This window comes from Hyaena hyaena, unplaced genomic scaffold, assembly GCF_003009895.1.
Source record: "Hyaena hyaena isolate Hyena2069 unplaced genomic scaffold, ASM300989v1 scaffold_296, whole genome shotgun sequence".
Lineage (NCBI taxonomy): Eukaryota > Metazoa > Chordata > Mammalia > Carnivora > Hyaenidae > Hyaena > Hyaena hyaena.
The window spans coordinates 1,188,590-1,209,688 of NW_024080931.1; the positions used below are offsets into that span (position 1 = coordinate 1,188,590).

At 62.0% G+C, this 21,099-nt stretch overlaps 1 protein-coding gene across 1 annotated transcript; it reads left to right on the top strand.

Moving 5' to 3' along the window:
* The first annotated feature begins 1,327 nt into the window (after nt 1-1,327).
* Nucleotides 1,328-20,854, top strand: MAP2K2 (mitogen-activated protein kinase kinase 2). Its single transcript, XM_039247593.1, has 11 exons — nt 1,328-1,682; nt 5,319-5,529; nt 10,087-10,233; nt 13,781-13,858; nt 14,269-14,320; nt 14,409-14,533; nt 15,097-15,310; nt 16,995-17,059; nt 17,985-18,046; nt 19,033-19,078; nt 20,627-20,854. Exons 1-11 carry the CDS (start codon nt 1,591-1,593, stop codon nt 20,735-20,737), a joined length of 1,203 nt encoding a protein of 400 aa, XP_039103524.1. The 5' UTR covers nt 1,328-1,590; the 3' UTR covers nt 20,738-20,854.
* Nucleotides 20,855-21,099: the final 245 nt, after the last annotated feature.

Below are 21,099 nucleotides of genomic sequence, written 5' to 3' on the forward strand. Positions count from 1 at the left end.
CCTATGCACCCAATAAAATATTATTTAGCTTTAAAAGAGAGGGGAATCCTGACACCTGCTATTACATGGATGAAGCTTGAGGACATTATGCTTGGTGAAATCAGTCAGACACAAAAGAACACATACTCCATCGTTAAAAAAAAATTCAACTGAGTAAATGTAAGCTCTTATTGGCTTTATTTAATGATTCATGAAGTGCACGGTATCCTGGCTCAGCAGGTAGAAAGGAAGTCTGAAAAGCTGTACGAAAGGAAAAGTTTTTAAAGGCAGAAGCAGGCAGAAAAAGGAAGTTTTTAGCAAAGAGTGGATTGTTTCAGGCAGGGTCACCTTCCTTTAGGGGAAGGCAGGGGGGGGGGTCTATCGGGCAGGTTATCTTGCTGGTGATAACCAAGTAATTCCAGATCGACTCCTTAAAGGTCATTCTTGGGAGAGCCTCAAACTGTAATTGGGTTGGGTATTAAGTCTTGGTTCGCTGACATGGGGCTTAACAGGGTGAATCCATTTTGGGCCTATTGTTTCTTTTTAACAATATGATTCCAATTATTTGAGGTCCCTAGAGGCGTCCCATCCACAGAAGAGGTAGATGGTGGGAGCCAGCAGTGGGGAGTCCGTGTTTTATGAGACAGAGATGGAAAATTCTGGAGCCGGATGGTGGGGGCGGCTGCAAGACAGTGTGAGCGGAGCGTGCTTGATGCCGCTGAGCTGTGCGCTTAGAATGTTAAGTGGTAAATTTATGTCACATATATTTACCACAATTTAAAAAATGTTTTGAGGGGCACCTGGCTGGCTCAGTCGGTGGATCATGTGACTCTCCATCTGGCAGTTGTGAGTTCAAGCCCCACGTTGGTGTAGACATTACTTAAAAAACAAATTTTTTTTCAAATAATCTTTCTTTTATGAAAGAATTGGATAATTGATATTATGCGGGGTGTGTGCGTGAATGTGTCCATAAGTGGGAAAAGCACTGAAGTTGACTCTGGGTGGTCTCCCACAGCTTTTGGGAATTTTCACGGAGCCCCAGTCCAGCACCCACTAGGCTCACAGGAACAAGACGTCACCCCTGCCCACCTGCCCACACTCTCATCATCCCTAAACTGCCTTCCTCTAGCTCCGCCTGCCCCCAGAGCCCCAGGCGCATGCGCAAACGCGCGGGGCGACGCGAGCGTGTGTTTCGGATTCAGGGCACCGCCTCAGTAGGTCTCCGCCCCCTTACCCCCCCGCCCCCCAGGAAGGCGGCCTCCGGCTGGTGCGCAAGCGCCTCGGCAAGGGGCGGGGCCGCGCGGCTCCCGGCACTGGATCTCGCGAGAGGCCGGCCCGCGATCTCGTCGCTCCCCCTCCCTGCCCTCTGCCTCCCGGGCTCCGGCTGCAGCGTCAGCCTCGGGCGGGCCTCCCCTGCGGCGGCGGCGGCTCCCCGGCCTCAGCCCCGGCACCTCTCGGCGCCCCTCGGCCCCGGCCCGCAGCGACGCCCGCCCTCGCCGCCCGCCTAGGCCGCCGCCGCAGCCCCGGGCTCACGTCGGCGCCGCCCGCTCCCGGCCCGCCCCCTATGGGCCCCGGTTAGAGGTCCCGCCGCCGCCGGCCCGCGGAGCCCCGATGCTGGCCCGGAGGAAGCCGGTGCTGCCGGCGCTCACTATCAACCCCGCCATCGCCGAGGGCCCGTCCCCCACCAGCGAGGGCGCCTCCGAGTGAGTGGGCCGGGCTTGGCCGGGGTGTGGAAGGGGAGGGGGTCCCCGAGTGGTGAGCTCGGTAGGAGGCGGGGCCTGAGGGGAGATGGGGTGGAGGTTTCCTGATTGGTGAGGTCTGGGGGAGAGGGGCCCTGAGTAGTGAGGTCGGGGCAGGAGGTCCTTGAGTCGAAAGGATGGGATACAGGGCCCTGAGTGGTGAGGTCAGCGGGAGAGGGTCCCCGAGTGGAAAGGATGGGGGTTGGGCCCTGAGTAATGAGGTTGGGGCAAGGGGGTGGGGGGCTCTGAGTAGTGAGGTCGGGGGGAGGAGGCCCTCCCTGAGTGGTCTGGGGGGGGGAGGCGTTGCTGAATAGTGAAGTTGGGGAGAGGTGGTCCTTGAGCAGTGAGGCCTGGGAACAGTGTCCCTGAGTGAAGAGGATGGGGTGGGGGGTCCTGAGGAGTGAAATGGAGCCGGGGGCGGTTCCTACCCATTGAGGATGGGGGGGAGGAGTCTGAGTGGTGAATCAAGGCAGGGGGACGTCCCTTCAGGGACAAGATGGGGTGTGGGGCCCCTGGACAGTGAAACTGGGCTCAGAGAGGGAAGGTCCTTGCATACAATGAATGGGGTGAATGGGGTTCCTGAGAAGACAGGAAAGGGGGAGGGGTCCTTGAAGGGTAGGACGGGAGCCAGGAGCTCCTGAGGGGAGATTAGTTGAGGGGTGTCTGGGGGACCGGGCGAGGTAGTGAGGCCAGCTGCAGGATCCTGGGGGCGAAGCGCCACCTTTGGGGGCTGGAGCCTTGCAGACACTGAAGCGACGGGAGGACTTGGGGGACAGAAAGGGGGCATCTGGGACCGTGGGGTTTCAAGACAGCAGAGTCATAGTGTGTGAGGGGCAGGTGCTCGTGAGGTCAGGCCAGGGTGACCCCTTGGCCACGGAAAAGTCCCCACTCTCCAGTTGCCCACGATAAGAGGTGCCGATGGTTCCAGAGGCCCCTGGCTGGCTGGGGTCTGTTAGCTGTGGCCCCACGAGAGGCAGGTGCAAGGGGTGGACTGCAGGTTCAGCACCTAGTGGAGGACTTGGCCCTGGGGGCCTTGGGCGAGGGGGTCTCGATGGCTGCGTGTGCAGCTGACATCTCTTCTGTCTCTGGGTTTGCGGCTCAAGGTGGGCATGTGTTCCTTATTCTCAGACCTCCACTCCTCATTCTTCTCACGGGAGAGCGCCTTCTTCATACTCTCTTCTCTCCCTCTTACCGTGGTCTGATTTCCATCCCTTCCAGAACTCCCCCGGCGGAGGAGGCCAGCCATTGGAATTCCAGCATGTGTGTGTGCGTGCGTGTGCACGCTCGTGTGTGTTTATAACCACAGGCGAGTTGCTATTAAATTTAAGATGGATTAATCAGCTGACTCCAGAATGCATTTTAGATCTCACAGGGCAGTGCCAGAGACCTCGCAGGGTCTGGCTTCAGAAGCTGCCTCTTTAACCTTTTGGGAAGGAATCGTGTTGCGTAGGCTCATGGCTTTGCCTGCCCTCCTCTGTCCGTCAGTCCTTCTCAGCCGTTCCTCGTCCAGGTCTTTGTGAAGCAGGCATTCAGGGAGCACCTCCCCAGGCACACGGTCCTGTCTCAGGGGCCATGAGCAGGGCTTTGCAATCCCGAAGGATCCGGGTTTGATTCCAGGCACTGCCGCGTCCATGTGCTGTCACCCTCAGGCAAATGACTTAACCTCTCTGAGCCCGTTCCCTCCTGTGTGGGCCAGGACTACAAGACACCCGCCTCCTAGGAGGCTCTTGAGAACACAACAGGGCAGTGTTTGCAAAGCTCTGATACGAAGTGGCACGTAACTCCCTGCCTTCTAGCAGCTTCTTTGCACTTCTGGTCCAGATGGCGTGGCCCGGCCAGCCGCAGAGCGTCTCCTTCCCAGCCCATGCCCCTTTGCTTGGGCCTCTACGTTCCAGGCTAGTTGGGGTCGAGTGGGGGATTGGAAGGTTCCTGAGAGAACTCTGGTGTCCACCTTTCATTCCCTGTTTGAGTCCCCCCAACAAGGTCTCACCTGGGTGGGTGATCAGCCTTGGCTTCAAGGCCATCAGAAATTGGTGGGGGCGCCAGGTTGAGCGTCTGACTCTCGATTTCAGCTCAGGTCATAATGTGAGGGTCATGACCTGCATGGAGCCTGCTTGCGCTCTCTCAGGCTTGCGCGTGTGCGCTCTCTCTCTCTCTCTCTCTCTCTCAAAAAAAGAACTCTGTGGCCAGGGACCACCTGAGGTGGCTCGTTCTCCTTTAGAGATTGTTCTTAGGTACCCACCCCATGTGCTGCAGTTAGCCCCTGAGCACAGCCAGTATTTGAAATGCAGCTTGTCTAGATTCAGGGGAGAGGGAGCCGTAAGTGTCATATGCATTACAGATTCCAAAAACTTTAAATGAAAAATAGGAAAGTAAGTATTCATTAATTGGTTTATATTGATTCCGTGTTGAAAACTGTGTTTTTTATTACACATTAAAAGTTTTAACATTTATGTAAAAGGGGAGGGGTGGAGAGAGAGGGAGACACAGAATCCAAAGCAGGCTCCAGGCTCTGAGCTGTCAGCACAGAGCCCTATGTGGGGCTTGACCTCATGAGCTGCAAGATCATGACCTGAGCCAAAGTCAGGCACTTAACTGACTGAGCCACCCGGGCACCCCTGAAAATTCTATTTTTGATGCATTAAGTTGAATATGTTAAAAAATTATTTTCACCAACTCTTCTTAACGTATTTTTTTAATGTTGCTAAAAAATTTTTAATTGCACACACCTAAAAAAATTAAATTGCATGTGTGGCTTTTATTCTATTTTATTTTATTTTATTTTTTAATGTTTATTTTTGAGAGAGAGCACAAGCCACGGAGGGGGGCAGGGGTTGGAGGGGGACACAGAATCTGAAGCAGGTTGCAGACTCCAAGCTGTCAGCACAGAGCCCGACTCGGGGCTCGAACTCACAGACTCTGAGATCATGACCTGAGCCGAAGTTGGAATCCCCCAGGTTCCCCTCTTCTGTTTCTTTTGGACGGCACCGTGTCAGTCCTTGTGTGCATTGAGCTAATGTCTGCCCACCTCCTACAGGGAGCTGCTTTTTACTCCAGGATTTAGTTTAAGGTCAAGGCATTCGTGAAATTAGGTTATTGTCAAAATTCCTTGAATCACCCAATAAAGTGAAGAGTACGTGGTTGTTTTTTGTTTTTTTTTTTTTTTTACTAACTGGTTCCAGGAATGTTTGTGCGCCTGAATGTTTGGTGTTGAAAGCAGTAGAATGAGAGTGTGCTGGCCGCTCTCCTTTTCCCTCCAGTGCCTGCGCGTCACCGTGTGCGTTAAAGGCCCACATCCTGCAACTTCTGTCTTCTGCCGTTCGGTTCTTGTTCTTGGCTCTGCCTGCCCCCTTCCCCCGTCACCTCCGTGTCAGGACGTGGGGCTCTGGGGTCTAAGGCTAGGACCGCTGCACCAGAGCCCGTCCTCAGGGAAGGGGTGGTGTCCTCCACACGGGACTCGGGTCCGAGCTGTCCCCATGTCCTTCCAGCCGCACACACGGGGCCTGGCACACAGCAGCTGCAGGGTGAGCCTGGCTGGTCGGGTCGTCTCCCCGTGGCTTGCACCTTCGTGGCTAGCCCTTGCCCTCGCGGTCTTTGCAGAGCGAACCTGGTGGACCTCCAGAAGAAGCTAGCAGAGCTTGAACTCGATGAGCAGCAGAAGAAGCGGCTGGAAGCCTTCCTCACCCAGAAGGCCAAGGTCGGAGAGCTCAAGGACGATGACTTCGAAAGGATCTCAGAGCTGGGGGCCGGGAATGGCGGGGTGGTCACCAAGGTCCAGCACAGACCTTCTGGCCTCATCATGGCGAGAAAGGTGAGAGGCGGTGGGCCGGGGCGGGCCCCGCACCCCTGCGCAGTGCCGCCGCATGTGGTGCGGCGGGCCTCTGCCTTCTGATCGGCTCGGGGCACTCGCCCAGGCCCACGGAGAGCCGGCCTGGGTGGCTGCTCCTCCTTGACCAACCGCCGCCTTCCAAGACTTCAAGTCACGCTCCCTGAAACGTCGGGACTGGGGTACAGTGGCTCCGCCTCTGGCTGGGCGGGCGAGGACCCTCCCTGAGAGATGGGGGTGGAGAAGAGGATGCTGTGCCCATTTGGGGATGGTGGCTCCTGTACACACAACCAGGGGACTCTGTGTGACAAACTATTCAGCTCACACAGCCGTGGCCCGTTCTCCGTTAGTCCCACATGGCGTCCTCAGAACCCTGCCTGCCCCGCCCCCGGGGTCCACGCGGGGCCGGCCTTTCCTGCGCTTGCCACACGCCCTGTCTGCTGGGATTTAGCACTGTCGCCCCTTCTCCGGCCCCTGGAGCACTGGCCTCCCTGTCTTTCTGTCCCCTCCCCACAGGCAGCCTTTCCAGAAGTCCCTGGCTTGCCGTCACCCACAGTGCAGGGAGTAACAAGGCAGATGTGGGACTCGGGGCGCTGGGGGAGCCTGAGAACACGGAGCTGGGCAGAGTTGTCGCAAGGGACCAGGGTGCCCTGCGTCTGCACGGGCACTGCCAGTTTCACAGCTTCCCCGCGCTTCCAGAAATCCTTCAAACCAGAAAGCTAAGCTGCTCTCGCATAGTGGGGAGAAGGACCTGCAGTTTCGTTCCCCGTAGATTGTGGCTTCTCTTGGTCGTGTGGGCCCCGAGCTGCTGCGCGCTCAGCACTGTGTCGGAGTGGGGCTGTGGCCACCGGCCCTCGGTGAACATGTGGAACAGGCCGTTCGCCTCGCAGCCACGCATTTCGGGGCTGTGGCTCCACAGTGGTCCGAGAGCTCTCTTAGCCCATCCACGGGGGTCAGAGCCCCCTTAGAATCCATCCGGAACAGCTCTTCACCCAGGAGCCCCATCTTTATTCAGCTGCGCGCACAGACAGGAAACTGATGTGGCAAAGCGGTTTTTGGAAAAGCAGCCTCGGTCATTCCGCCCATCAGCCTGGGTGGGTTCTGAGTTCCCGGATGCTGGGTCTGAATTCGTGCTTTCTCAGTACAAAGCTTATTAGATCTGCCAGTGCGGCCTGGCAGCGGGGCCAGAGTCGAGGCCTGGGGTGGGCCTCTCCGGGGGCTGCCACCCCGTGTCACCGGCATCTCTCTGGTCCCTTTGGTCGGCAGAGGGAGAGCAGGGAGCCTGGCTGTGCAAGCCCCCAGTGTGCAAGCCCCCAGTGAACTGGTCTGGATGTCTGCAGTCACGTTTGATCATGAACGTTTTCTTGGCAGAAGCACGGTGTTCTGACCCCTCGTGGCCCAGGCGCCGAGCCTGCATGTGTCGGGCCAGGAGAGGCCTGCAGAGAGCGGGGCGCATTTGGTCCAGAGTGCCTTCCTGGTGGGCTCGTGGCTGAGACGAGTTTGTGCGACCCCCGTGCACCTGCTTGCCTCCACGATGGAGGTGCTGTGGCGTCTGGAAGGCCATGTCGTGGTACCGGCTGCCCCCTCTCAAGTGCCCGCCCCACGGCAGAGGCAGCGTCCTGTCTTGGTTTAACTGGAGCACATGAGAAACCTGCAGCCAGGGGGGTGGGGGGCAGCCTGTGAATCGGGTGGGGCTGACCCCTCTGAGGCCTGCCCTTTGAGGCTGTCCCTGACCTCCTGGGAGCCCTCAGCCTTTGGCCTCCAGAATTAATTTCCCCCTTTCTCTAGCTTGCACCTCCTGGCTCCCCATCCTGCAGTGGAAATCGTCTCCTCATGCCCCGGGATGGTTTGGTGTTGGGTTTGAATGCCGAGCACCAGCCTTATGTAGTCTGTGGACCTGGGGTGGGGCGCGCAAGGCGCGTACATGCGTGCTGGTGTTCAGGGAGCCCGGGCCCAGCTTGGACCCGCCCGCTCACCGGCCACGTGTGGCTGGGAGCAGGATTTAAGCTCGCAGCACCGAGGCCTGCCCCCACCCCCGAGATTGGCGTTGTGAGTTGTGAACGCACGTGCCCAGAGACGTGCCCCTCGCTCCCTGACCCTGCTTTTCCCCAGACGAGATGCCAGCAGGCTGGCTCCTAGCTGATCTGGAAGACTCTCTACAGGCCCAGCTATGTGCCTGTTTGCCGCGTTCTCTACGGCCTCCTTCCTGAAAGCCTCTGACTTCCTGTGGCCTTACTTCCCACTAAAGGCCCCAAGCACAGGCACCCGGGACCCCCGGCGTTCTGTCTGGTTCCGTCTGCTCTTCCTGTTCTGCGCAGCCCCTAGCGCGGTCTTTGGTCTGCGGAGCCTTTGAAGTTCTTGGTCGGGGGCCGCAGCGTCCCGGCAGCCGTGCTGGTCAGCCGTGGCCACGGGCGTGAGACCGTTGGTCCACAAGGTGCAGCTCGTGCAGACACATGCGCGCCGGCCTCGGACTCGGGTGGGGACATCTCGTTCATGTGGAAACAGTAACGCTTCGATACACCGCACTGGGTGGAGATAGTGAGAAGTTCATCTCCCCCCGTTTCCGCGCACTTTTCCAAGGCGACAGCGACAGGGTTTGAGGCAACACGCGGCCTGGTTGTGTTTCTGGGGTGTGGCACTGGCTGACGTCACCCTGCATTGCGCACCCTCGGCCTCCACAGGTCCCTCTTTCTGGGCTTTTGAGGAGAGACCACCTGTCTCCCGTGTAGACAGCCGCGCTTCGTTTTCACAGCTGGTGTTGTCACCAGCGTGCTGTCTGGGCATCACCTCACAGCTGGTCCCGGCGAGGAGGGAGTACCCCAGCGTCCGAGAGGGTGGCTGTGGGGACGGCGCGGTGCCCAGGCTCGTGGCCAGAGCTGGCCCCTGAGGTGGCAGCAGCAGCTCCCCAGGTTTGGTGGGGAGGGCGAGGCGTACCAGGCACCGTGCCACCATGACCCGCTGCTTCTTAAGGCGGCCAGAGTCATCGGCATGAGCTGGTACCACGTGCCCCTTGGAACCGGGCACTCACGCCTCAGTGCCCTCAGTCCGCTCTTTGTCCCCCCCTCCCCGGAACACCTGCTCCCTGCCACGCCTGGCCGTCCAGGCCCCCAAGCTGGTCGTCTCCCCTGGTCCCTGTCCCCTCCTGACGACAAGCCGCGTCCCCTCCAAGTAGGTCTTCGCCACCCCCTGTGCCCATCCCAGGGATCCCAAGCAGATGTGTGGCGGGCTTGGACACTCTCGGTCCTTTCCCGTCTTCCTGTCCCAGCACGGCAGTCGTGGCAGCCAAGCTTCTCGGTGGCCGGGATGGGGGACCCCGGCCTCCGCTCTTTCCTGGCGGGCACTGCCCATGGTGCTTTGCCAGCTGCGCTCCGCGCCTCTCCAGATGCTCCTGTGGTTTCTCTTGAACGTCGAAGTGACCATCCCCTCTGCCGACCTGAACTCGGGTGAGGGGGAGCTGGGCCCCTCGGGTGGCGGCCTGGGGCTCCCTCCATGTGGAGACGGGGTCTTAAGGGGCAGCCCCCTGGCTGCGAGGGCCAGAGGTCATGGCCGTCCTGGGCTGGGTCCGCGTGTGACTCGGGAGGAGTCCTCTCCATAGCTCCCCTATACCTGCGGGAAAACGTTTGCTCCATCTAGGTTTGTTTTACAACAGTGTTACTGAGATGTACTTTACATGCCCTACTGTTTAGCAGTGGGGGGTGGGGTGGGGGGTTGGCTTCCTCCTCCGCTTACCCTTAATGTTTAATTTTGAGAGAGACAGAGACAGAGCATGACCAGGGGAGGGGCAGAGAGAGGGGGAGACAGGATCTGAAGCTCCAGGCTCCGAGCTTTCAGCACAGAGCACGCGGGGCTCGAACCCACAAACCGTAAGATCATGACCTGAGCTGAAGTTAGACACTTAACCGACTGAGCCCCCCAGGTGCCTAAGCTGCCTCCCCTTAAAGTATATGTAATTCATCGGTGTACATTCACAGAGCTGTGCGTCCACCACCACCGTCTTTTCTAGAACATTACCTCTCCCCAGAAAGAAACCCCATTTCTGACAGCAGTCACACACACGCCCCCGCCCCCCGCCCCAGTCCCCCGAGCCCCTTCCCATCCATGGAGGAGCCTGTTCTGGACGTTTCACTCACGTGGACTCACACACGTGTGGCCTCCCATGTCTGGTTCCCTCCGTGAGCGTCGTGTTGAAGGTCCATCAGGGGGCGGCGGGTGCGGGCTCCTCGCTCCTGCTCGCGGCCGAGGGACGTGTGCGTGCGCGGTGGACGCATCTAAGGGACGTGCGCAGTGGACATGATCATCTGTCGGCGTGCGCATGCGCGGTAGACGCTGGCTGGCTTTCATGTTCTGGCTATCATGAGTCCTGCCTGAACATGGGGTGCGAGTTTGTGTGGATGTATCTTTTTGGTCCTCTAGGCATATGCCTAGGAGTACACTGCTGTTTTGAATGCTGTCATGAGCACATCAAGGGCAGGGGGCCATAGCCACCCCCTGCCTGGCGGCCCTTAGAGGCCTGGTCGCCAGCCCCCTTCTCTCTCCCCGCAGCTGATCCACCTGGAAATCAAGCCGGCCATCCGCAACCAGATCATCCGCGAGCTGCAGGTGCTGCACGAGTGTAACTCGCCCTACATCGTGGGTTTCTACGGGGCCTTCTACAGCGACGGCGAGATCAGCATCTGCATGGAGCACATGGTGAGCGTGGGCGGCAGGGGGCGAGTTCTCAGACTCTGAGCACCGCTGTTCCCATGGGTCCCTTCCGGGGATGTTCCCAGCGGTGCGCTCCCGTGCGCGCGCAGGTCCCTTGTTCTCCGCCCCCTTCCAGCCTCGCCTCTCGTGGCTGCGTGGAGGAAGCACGTGCCCGTGGGGGAGCGCGTTGGACACCCCTCGGTGGTGGACACGGCTGTTTGCGGCCCTTCCCAAGCGGCAGCGCGTGGCATTTCCTCAGGCGAGGCGCGGGATGAGGTCGCGAAGCTGGGATCGCCGGGCCCAAGGCGTCCCACAGTTTTGATCCATGTCCCCCAGGTGCCCTTTGAATAGTGGGCTCCGTTAGAGGTGAAGCCCCTCTGGCCCCTGCGCAGGTCTGCGGTGTCAGGAACTTCGGGGTGGAACGGGGCGCCTATCGTTTTTCAAACCACCACGGCTGACTCTGATGAGCCCCCTTGTTGAGAAACCGTGACCTTGAACGTCAGAACTGGGTGGGATTGGGTGTGACAAAAGCAGAAGTGGTCAGAGCGGAGGGCCCTCGGAGGAAGTGCCGCCGACCCTGCTCCGAGCCGAGCCCGTCAGGTGTGGGGCTGCCTGCCTGCCCTCGGCCCCCCAGGCCCGGCCCCGGGGGGCTCTTGCAAAACCAGGATGCTGTGGCCTTAGGCACGGTGGCTTCGGTTAGCCTGCGCCGTCCCCTCTGTCCCCTCCAACCTCCAACGGTGTCGTAACGCGAGTAGGAAGTGATTTCAGCAAGTGGCCCTGAGGGATGCGGCCGGAGCGCCTGCCGTGTGACAGTGCAGGACAGGTGGCGCCTGCCCCAGGACCCACGTCAGGCAGCACCCCGCCCGCCACTCCCTGCCCACCAGAGCCAAGGCTGAGAATGGTGGTCAAGGCTCGCCTCCACCTCCCCTCCCGGCTGCCCCTGAGCGCGGTGCGATTCCTTCCCTTTGGAAGAGGCCCAGTGGCCCCCCGGCCCCCGCTTCTGTTCTCGGTTTCCTGCCCAGGCACCTGCACGCCGGCAGCTCGGAGGACAGGGCCGGGCCGGGGACCCTGACTGCCTGTGCTCATCCTCTCCCTCTATATGGTCCTGGTTGGGGTTTGGCTTGATTTCCTTACAAGAGTAGGCGGGCGGTAGAGCGAGCGTGCAGCGCCCAGCGAGGCTCCTGCTCCGCCTGCCTCGGGGCTGCGTGCTTGGAGGAAGGCGGCCACTGGTTTTACGGTTTCGGAGGAGCCTGCAGGAGGGGCCCTGTAGGCAGGGAAGGCGAGGGGAGAGGCAGGGGATAGTAGCAGGGGGGCCTAGCCCACCGCCCTCCTGCTGTTTTCATGTCACATGATCCCCCCCAGGGCTTCCTGTCTCTAGATCAGTCACTCGTGTGCCACATTGGGCGACAGCCTGGGGTCAGGCGTCCACGCTACCACTCACCTCTTATTGGCGTGAGTGCGGACGAGCTTCTTCCCCCTTCTCCTGTAGGGCTGAGGGGAGGGAGGCCGGCTTCTCGCTGGCGCCTGGAGCCCTGGGCAGAGGGCGAGCCGTCTCCTGTGTCCAGCTGGGTAGACGGCGGCCCCAGCTCGCGGGAGCGGAGCCCTGCCTGGCGACGAGCATACAGGCGTGGCCTCACCTGGCCGGCTGGGGTGGGCGTCTGGGGCTTAGAAACAGCAGGCCTGTGGTTTCCCAGTGGCCTGAAGCTGTCGCTGGGGCCACCCCGGGCATGGAGCCCACGGACAGTGGGAGGCGTGAAGGCAGCTTGCTGACCATTCAGACACACCTCTTGGTGTTTCTTGGGGTCTGAAGGATGTGTGCCCACGTGGTTCAGCACTGAAAAGTCCCACCTCCTGGAAGGGAGAAGCAAAGGGGGACCCCCGCCCAGGCCGAGGAGGGAGGACATGGCTGACGTGGCATGTGGGCCCTGAGCGGGCAGGTCCCAGAGGTAACGGGAGCTTGCTTAGGTGCGTTCCTTAGACTCTGCGGTTCCCTACGAGTGTGGATGCCCATGTAAGCATGCAGAAAGATCTGGAAGAATAGAAGTCACACATCAGGGGAGGCCGGCCCACTCTCCAGGGGACTGGGGGCTTACTTACTTGCAGTTGGGGGCTCTATGAGGAAAGTAGTCCCGTGGCTCCTGCTTGATGAGGGTACCGTGTCCAGAGCGTGTACAACACCTGCCCACGTGCGGCGTGAGATTCGGGGTCAGACGCCCAGTTGTGCTCTCTCCACCACTTCCTGTCGATGTGACCTGAACAGCTTAGCTGAGCGCAGACCAGGGAGGTCTCATCTGTGACTGCTCCTGCCCCAGGGGACTCTGAGCCACGTCCGGGGGACGTGTGTGGTCTGCAGGACTGGGCAGGGCCGGGCCTCCCGTGGCCTCTGGGGATGCATCCCCTGGACGTCCTCGTTTATAAACCTGTGGCAGGTCCGTGAAAATTAAAAACGAAAGAAGCTGTGTTAGAACCAGGGTTATATTTTAAGATTGGTCGCTAGCACAAAGCCCAGGAGGGCTGGAAGGAGGCCCCGCCTGCAGGCCAAGACGGCTCAGCCAGGGCGTCCGGCCCTGGGGGTTTCTCCTTGGCCACGGCCATCTGGGCACCGGCCTGCATGCTGGGTCTGGAGCTAGTCAGGAGTCACATACAGGTTGTAGAAGCGTCAGCGTGCATCGAGTTTTCTAGAACTTCCCACCCTCGGTCTTTCTCACGGAGCACAGCTCAGGTAGAAGTGCTGGAGATGGGAGGCCCCGGCATCCCTGGACTTCAGGCTCTCCTCCCTGCACCCCTTCCTCTTGCTTTGAGGAAGCCATTTGGCTGTAGGTGGCCCGGAGCCGTTTGGTGGAGAATGCATCGGCCCAGAGGCTTCCCTGCCTTGAGCTCAGATGCTGGCCCCCAACGCTTGGCACTTAGTGGGTCCACCTTGCGTCGCAGGGGACGCAGTGGGCATGTCCTCGGAGCCCCATCTAGGTTTGCTCTCCAGGTTTGCTGTCCGGCAGCCTGCGGATTTAAGGCCATGACCAGGGCGGGGTGAGATGGGGCTCAGCCAGGTAGGATCCGAGCACGAGATGAGGCCTTGGGGGGGGGGGGGGGGGGNGGGGCACGGGGAGGGCGGGGGGGGGGGGGGGGGGGGGGGGGGGGGGGGGGGGGGGGGGGGACCGTGGGCAGCTGTGCGTCTCCTGCGCTGGCACCCCGGGCCCCCACTGCCCTGCTGCTGGGGCTGCCCCAGCTTGAGGGAGGGGCCTAGATCCCAAAGTTGGCAGCCCCACTCCATGTGCCGCCGCCCTCGCTGCCTAGAAGGACGGGGCTGTCCTGAGCCCCCCGAGGAGGCAGGGGCCCAAGGGCATCCTGGCTCTTGGCCAGAGGGTGGCGTCTGGCTGTGGTCTGGCCTCTGTGTCCCGTGGAGGAGACTGAGCCCCAGTTCAGCAGGAAGCGGGGAGGCGCTTTGCTGTCCTGCCTGCTGCCCGGGGTCCCTCGGGGACGCCTCCTCCGCGCTGCAGGCCCCGCCCGGCCCACTGCTGAGAGCGGCTGCTCTCTTCCCCTGTGCCGACCCTAGGACGGCGGCTCTCTGGACCAGGTGTTGAAAGAAGCCAAGAGAATTCCCGAGGAGATCCTGGGGAAGGTCAGCATCGCGGTAAGTGTGCGGGCGCCGCGGGCCTGGGCTTGCCGCTGACTTACACGGTCCTGCCCCCTCCCCGTGGCTGGAGTGGGAGGTGCTGGTTCCGGCGGCTGCGGGCAGAGCAAGGGCATCTTTGCGCATTAGACGGAGGGGTGTTTCCTGCCCCGCACGGCCCCGGTGCCCCTTGGGCGCTGCCCCAGCGCCGTCCTCGCTCGGTGAAGTAGCCGTCAGTGTGCGGGGCCTCAGTGCAGCCCAGCTCGCAGGCTCTCAGCAGACAGTGCCCCTCATGCCGGGCGGGGGCGGGGCCTCATGGCCGTCCCTGCCACTCATCTCACTTGTCCCCACCTCACGTGGGCTCCCTAAACTTGTCTCAGACAAGTGGCCCCTTGGGTCTGCTCACCCCTCCTGGGCCCCCCTCCTCGCAGGTCCTCCGGGGTTTGGCGTATCTCCGGGAAAAGCACCAGATCATGCACCGAGGTGAGCGGGTGTATGGGGGGGCCGGGGGGGAGGACGGGGGCCTGAGGGCCGGGCCAGACCCCCTCACCTGCTGCTGGTTGGCCCTCAGATGTGAAACCGTCCAACATCCTCGTCAACTCCCGAGGGGAGATCAAGCTGTGCGATTTCGGGGTTAGCGGCCAGCTCATCGACTCCATGGCCAACTCCTTCGTGGGAACTCGGTCCTACATGTCTGTAAGTCTGTCTCGGAGCCTAAGGGCGTCCGTACCCTCCCCTCTCCTGTCAGCTCTTCCCCGTCTTCCAGAAGCTTCTCAGAATTTCTGCTTGTAGTTCTTGGTAACACACTTCACTGGATTTTTATTTTCCGTTCGAATTGTGTCTTTGTCTCGTCATTCGGGGTCTTTTCTGGAAATACCTGCCTCATTCCTTCTATCAGTAGTAAGAGGCTAGTGCAGGGCTGTGATCAGAAACTGGCCCTCGGATGTTTCTGGAAACTTCTGGGGGATCTAAGGAGCAGATTCTGAGAAGTTAGTCTTGGGATGGCAGTGGAAAGGGAGGCATCGCTTTGGCTTTTCCTGGGCTGATCATCCTTTCCCGAGGGCGCCAAAGATTCGGGCCTCGAGCACTATTTCGGCGCCGGCCATGAGGCTCGCCGTCCCAAGGTGGTGGAGAGGGGGACGGGATTGCTTTCTCTCCATTGCCAGGTCTCGGGGTGGGGGGGCCGTGGACAGGGGCCGGGAGGGGGACGCCGGGGTCCAGCTGCCCTCTGGGCGTTTCCTTGCTTTCTCCCCCGACAGCCGGAGCGGTTGCAAGGCACGCACTACTCGGTGCAGTCGGACATCTGGAGCATGGGCCTGTCCCTGGTGGAGCTGTCCATCGGAAGGTACCCCATCCCCCCGCCGGATGCCAAGGAGCTAGAGGCCATATTCGGCCGGCCCGTGGTTGACGGGGCAGAAGGAGAGCCTCACAGCATCTCACCACGGCCGAGACCCCCTGGACGCCCCATCAGTGGTATGGCCTGAATCTGGAACTTTGGACTGGACAGGCAGCGTTACCGGCACGGGGGATCCCGGGCACCTGAGGCTGTGGGGACGGCCCCCCGGACCCGGGCCTGTCCGGGGGCAGCTGCATGTGTTACCAGCTGCGGGGCATCTAGCAACTAACCTTTCGGGCAAGCTGCTGGTTGGGTGTTTTTCTGGCACTTTACTCAGAAGCGCTCAAACACAGAGAGGGGCCCACGAGGAGTGGCTGGCGAACACCCAGCGACCCCCCGCCTGGACTGTGGCGGACACTCTGCTGTGTTTGGGCCAGGCCTTCAGAAACCGAAACTGACTCGGCTCAGACTTCCCCGGGTGGCCTGTCTGGTTCAGTCCCCACACACGGTGCGGGAGAGGACGGGAGGCTGGGGGTGCTGGGGCCCCAGAGGACTCTCCGTGCCCGCGGTGGTCACCTGTGTGGTAGGGGGGCTCCCCAGGGCCAGAGAGCTTCAGGCTGACCCTTCGACCATTTTGGAGGGGGGAGGGGGAGGGTCATGGCGGCGTAACTAGGAAGCAGCGCTCAGGGCTCTGCTGTCTTTAAGTCAAGTGACAGGAAGGGAGTGGAGTGAGTCTGAAGGAACGTGCCGGGGACGGCAATGGCCTGTGCACTTGCTTGACCCCAGCTTTACGGAGAGAGACGTCACACGCCACGTGACTCACTGGCTTAAGGCGTGCGATTCAGTGGCTCTTTGTGTCTTCACAAGGCTGTGCAGCCATCACTACTGTCTAGTTCCAGAACATCCTGTTATGTCAAAAAGAAACCCTGTCCCCATCAGCCGTCACCCCATCCCACCCTCGCCCCCACGAGCCCCTTCCCGTCCGTGGAGGAGCCTGTCCTGGACGTTTCACACACGTGGACTCACCCCGCGTGGCCTCTCGTGTCTGGTTCTTTCCCCAAGCGTCGTGTGTTCAGGGTCCGTCCGTGGGGCGGCAGTTGTGGGCGCCTCGCTCCTGCTCACGGCTGGGGGACCGCGTTGTGTCCCCTCACTGCTCATGGACACGAGCAGCCCAAGGGCGATTGGCGCAGTACTTGCAAGCCTGGCTCCTCTCCTTTCCTGGCGCCACCATGGGGTCCAGTGTCGTGGTTTCCTCCCGCCGCCATGTGTCCTCGGGCCCTGGCTCTGTCCCTCCCAGCACCAACTCCCAGATGGCATCGCGGGCGTTCCGCTGAGGCCCAGCCCCAGCTCACGTGCCCATTTCGGGACAGGGGACAGGAGGCAAAAGTCCAGTGGCCAAACCCAGCCCTGGCCAGCAGGGCCGAAGACGAGGATCAGCTGCCCCCAGCCGCCTATCCATCTGGGCAGCGTTTGGGGCCTGATGCTGCCTTCGCCCGTGGCTCTGTGCAAGGTCACGCTGCTGTCCTGGCTCGTGGTCAGCACCACCCCCCACCCCCCGCCTGCGCACCAGAAAGCAGGGGTTGTGACTTTGGCACAGCCTGGAGGCAGCACTGTGCCAAATGTGTGACTTCTCAAAAATGGCTCCTGTTCGTTTTGGCGTTTTGTTTTGTCACCGGAGGTTCGGAGGAGAGGCTGCTTTCCCAGGGAGGCAGGCTCCACAGCGAGGAGCACGGCCCAGGCGCCTCTGGGCCAGGCCTGTGAGGGGGGACGAGCGCTCAGCGGACGCCTGCCTCACCCCTGCGTCTGTGTCTGCCCCTGCAGGCCACGGGACGGACAGCCGGCCGGCCATGGCCATCTTCGAGCTGCTCGACTATATTGTGAATGAGGTGCGTACCCGGAGCCCCCAGCGCGGCTGCCCGGGCGCTGGTTAGGCCGTTTGACCTGACCTTGCCCACGTTGCCCAGAAGGGAGTTCCTGACGCGGCTGGAGCTGGTTGCCGGGGGGGGGGGCATTGCCCTCGTACACGCGAGTAAGCCGCGGGCCTGCCGCCAGAAAGGGGCAGAGTAGGACCAGAGCCCAAAGCCCGCCCTCCGGGCTCAGTCCGATCACCCTTCCTGGGCGTCCCGTGGGCCGCAGCGTGTTCTCAGTGGCCCTTTTGAGTCAGGGCAGAGACACGGGGCGTTGAGTGGGCAGGGTCTGCGATGACAGAACAGGACGGGCTGGCTCTGCTGACACAGTCCTGCACCTGCAGCCACGCCCGGGCCCAGTGAGCACGTCTGTCCTCCTGGGGATACCCGGCCCCTCCCACCCCTGCTGGGAAGAAGGCGCTGTGGTTGTCGCGGGGACAGCGGGCCTGCAGCCTTCCCCGATTGCCCGGCCCGCGCACAGCCCACCCCGCCCAGGCGCGCTTACCTTGGCTTCCCAGCTTCTAGGCCCAAACCTGGAACTAGGTGCCCCCCAGTGGTCCCAACCCCCCCCCCCCAGCGACGAGTGTCCCAGATAACATGACACACATCTGTGAAGGGGTGGGTCCCGTCCTCCCCCCTACAGCCAGCTGTGCTCCCGAAACCAGACCTTGCCAAAGAGAACCCTGGAGGAGCATGGCCGAGTTGGCAGGGCGGTGGGGAAGTGGCCAGAGGATTGGATGGGGAGGGGCTCCCCTCTAGCAGCGTGAAGGGATTGGGGTCAAGAGAGGTGCCTTCCGAGGGGCCCCGAAAAGTACTGTGCTGTCCCCACGGGCTAGGAGGCGCCTTCCCCGTGATTCCAGAACCATCCTTGGGCGTCTGATCCCCACCTCTGTGTCCCCCACAGCCACCTCCCAAGCTGCCCAGCGGTGTCTTCACCCAGGACTTCCAGGAGTTTGTAAATAAATGGTAAGGTGCACCCGCCCCCAGCGCAGTCTCGGGGCGGGTCAGGGCCGGGTGCCAGGCCACCAGAGGCCCCGCCTGCCTACGCCCCGGCAGCCGACCCAGATGCGCACTTCCTTCCTGGTCCGGGGCTGGGCCCCTCTGCTGGGGCTGATGGGGCACTGCCTGGGGGTGCTGGTGCCTGGGGGGCACCAGCACCCCAGAACCCAGATAGGTTCCCTTGAGGCCGCTGAGTTGTGGGCTCCAGCGAGTGTCCCCAGCTTGTCCCCAGAGCCCAGAGCAGACCAGGATCTCAGGCCATTTGGAAATCATGCCATTCCTGCCTTGCCTTCTGCCAGCAGGCACCCCAGTTTCCTAATCTCTCAAGCCCTGTAACCCCATCTTCTGAATGAGCCTTCCGAGTTGCTTTCTGGCAAGTGGCCAACTTTTCTTGCTGCATCAGTCTGGGCCTGGGGTGAGCAGGCCCCAGAGTAGGAAGGGGGCTCAGGGCCGCCCCCTCACCCCGAGGGCAGCCCTGCTCATCGGGAGGAGTGGGCTGTGCCTGGGGCCTGTATCTCACACGGGCAAACCTGCCCCTGGTGGCGAAGGCGCCCCTGGCCCTTTGCATAGCCTCCGGCTAGCTTGCTGCGGCTCTGACCTGGTGATCTATAAATGCTTTACGCCCGCTGATTTCTTCTGTGTTTGAGCAGCTGTCTTCAGGGGCGGTGCTGCTGCTTTGAAGGAAAAACTTGCATCTGACATCTGGCCGTACTCCCGGATTGGGGGGATTCATTAGCAGTGTAACTGCAGTTGCTTCTGGGCCTCAGATTGGGGCCCCAGCCTCGCACCGTCCCTCTTGCCCTTTGCTCCCCAGGGGTCGTGCCCTTATGGCAGGGGGTGGCGGAGCGGATTCCGTGCCTGGCCTCGGATAGGGGATGCGCTGACCCACCATGGCTCCGCTCGCATGTCCCCGTGGCCACCAGCTAACCGCCTTCCCCCGTCTTCCCCTCCAGCCTAATTAAGAACCCAGCGGAGCGAGCAGATCTCAAGATGCTCATGGTGAGTGACCCGCTGATTCTGGGCCCCAGGGGGCACTGGCTCACCTCCTGGCCCAGCCCTCCTCGGCCAGCTCTGGTGTCCTGGGGTGCTTGGGTCCCCTCAGGTCTCCTTGCTCCACTGGCGGGGGTGGCTTAGAGCAGCCGTGGACCCCTCGGCTCCTCACGGGACAGAGTGGCCCGATGTGCCCGTGGTCAGGGTGTCCCTGCAAAGTGCTGGGCTGGCCGGCCCCGCAGATCCGGGAGACCCGGTGTGTGGCGTCCTTGAGAATCCAGGGGGGACGTCCACTCCCCTCCCCCCAGCAGGGTGGGGGCGGGGCAGCGTGTTGTGACCTGTGGCCTCCGAGAGACTCGGTGTTTGTCTCTGCACTCGCCGTCCGCTGCCGGGTCTCCTCAGCCGCCAAGCCTGGGGCGGCCCACCTGTCACACATAAGCACTTGCTGGTGACGGCCACAACGTGCTGGTTCTGTGTGTGGGATCCAGCCTCTCGTAGTTACCGGGACAGTCTTTCCAGTAAGGGGCCCAGCCTTCCTGCTTTCTCCAGGCAGCCGCCGCCTCAGGCCCTCCTCCCCGGGGGACACGCCCCGGGCCCCGCCCAGCCGGCCTGCCTGCTTCCTTGGGTCTCCGCCTGGGCACCTCCTCTCTCTGAGGTGCCCCCAGACTCCTTGTCCCGTCTCACCTCTGTGAGCTCCGGTGACGGCCGGCATCTCGTGCTTGTGGGCACCGCTGACCGTAGCAGGCGGGACGGCTGTGCGTGCGCGGACTTGGGGAGGCTTCACGGTCCTACGAGGGAGCTTTCCTGGTGACGCGTGTTAGAGGCACGTGTGACGTCACAGGCGCCTGTTCGTTGTAAAATACGCAAAAGTCTGTGAAATAGAGAAACTCCTGGATATCGAGGCCCCCGTGGGGCCCCGGGGCTCTCGGTCCCAGCTAAACCCTGCCGGGGGGCCACCCCCTGCCCGGGGTGGGGGGGGGCAGCTGGGGCTGGGGTGTCATGTGAGGAGACTAGACCCGCTGCCAGGGACCCCCTGCCCCCGGGGCCACCCTCCCCCGCCCCCCCGCACGCCGGGGACCCCTGGCCCTGAGCTGCACCCCGCTCCCCCCTGCACGCCTGGGACCCCTGGCCCTGAGCTGCTCCTCGTAGGAACTGGCAGCAGCGCGCGGCTCTGAGTTACTTGAACCGAAACAGCAGCACAGCTCCGTGTCCTGCCACAGGAGCCACACGCCACAGGCTTCAGAGCCTCACGTGGCCGGTGGCTGCCGCAGCAGATAGACCGTGTTGGGAACTTAACTGTCATCACGGAGGCCTCTGTTGCTCCAGATCAGACATCAGACATTCTCACCCAGGGATGCCTCGTCCCCAGGGGACACGGGCTTCACCACCTGGGGGGGGAGGGGCAGGGATGCTCCTCAACTCCCCCCCCCCCCCGCCAGAGGGTGCCAGGCACCAACCTGCAGCGCTGGGGGAGACCCAGGCCTCCCACTTGCCCCCCCCCCCCCGCCCTGAGTGCTGCCGCCCCCCAGGTTGCTGACGGCCTCTTCCCACTTCCAGAACCACACCTTCATCAAGCGCTCCGAGGTGGAAGAAGTGGACTTCGCCGGCTGGCTGTGTCGGACGCTGCGGCTGAACCAGCCCAGCACGCCCACGCGCACGGCCGTGTGACGGGGTCCCGCTCGCGCCCCGGCCTCCCCCGCCCGCCACCTGTCCCTGCTCCCAGCATCTTCTCAGACCTGCTTCCTTAGGTTCAAAACAAAACAGGGAAAGAAAACGCAAACTGTGTCCATTGTACTTGTTCCATTTGTTCTGGAGGGTCAGCCTCTGGCTCTGGGGGGAGGGGGCAGCCCAGCCCCGGGGGGGGGGGAGACTGCGTGGGGGTAGCGTCAAGAGCCAGCTTCACTGTTTCCAAGGGATGCTGCGTCGGAGGGGACCTCTGGACGCCCCCATCCTTCAACACACAGGGAGCGGCGCGTTCCCCCCCCTCCCCTGGAGGTGGCCGTGGGGGCCGCTCCTCTGCCCTCCCCACC

Coding starts and splice junctions, on each gene's coding strand:
- MAP2K2 (XM_039247593.1), top strand. CDS start 1,591: ATGCTGGCCCGGAGGAAGCCGGTGCTGCCGGCGCTCACTATCAACCCC. Junction 1,683..5,318: donor ACCAGCGAGGGCGCCTCCGA/GTGAGTGGGCCG, acceptor CGGTCTTTGCAG/AGCGAACCTGGTGGACCTCC. Junction 18,047..19,032: donor CAGGAGTTTGTAAATAAATG/GTAAGGTGCACC, acceptor CTTCCCCTCCAG/CCTAATTAAGAACCCAGCGG.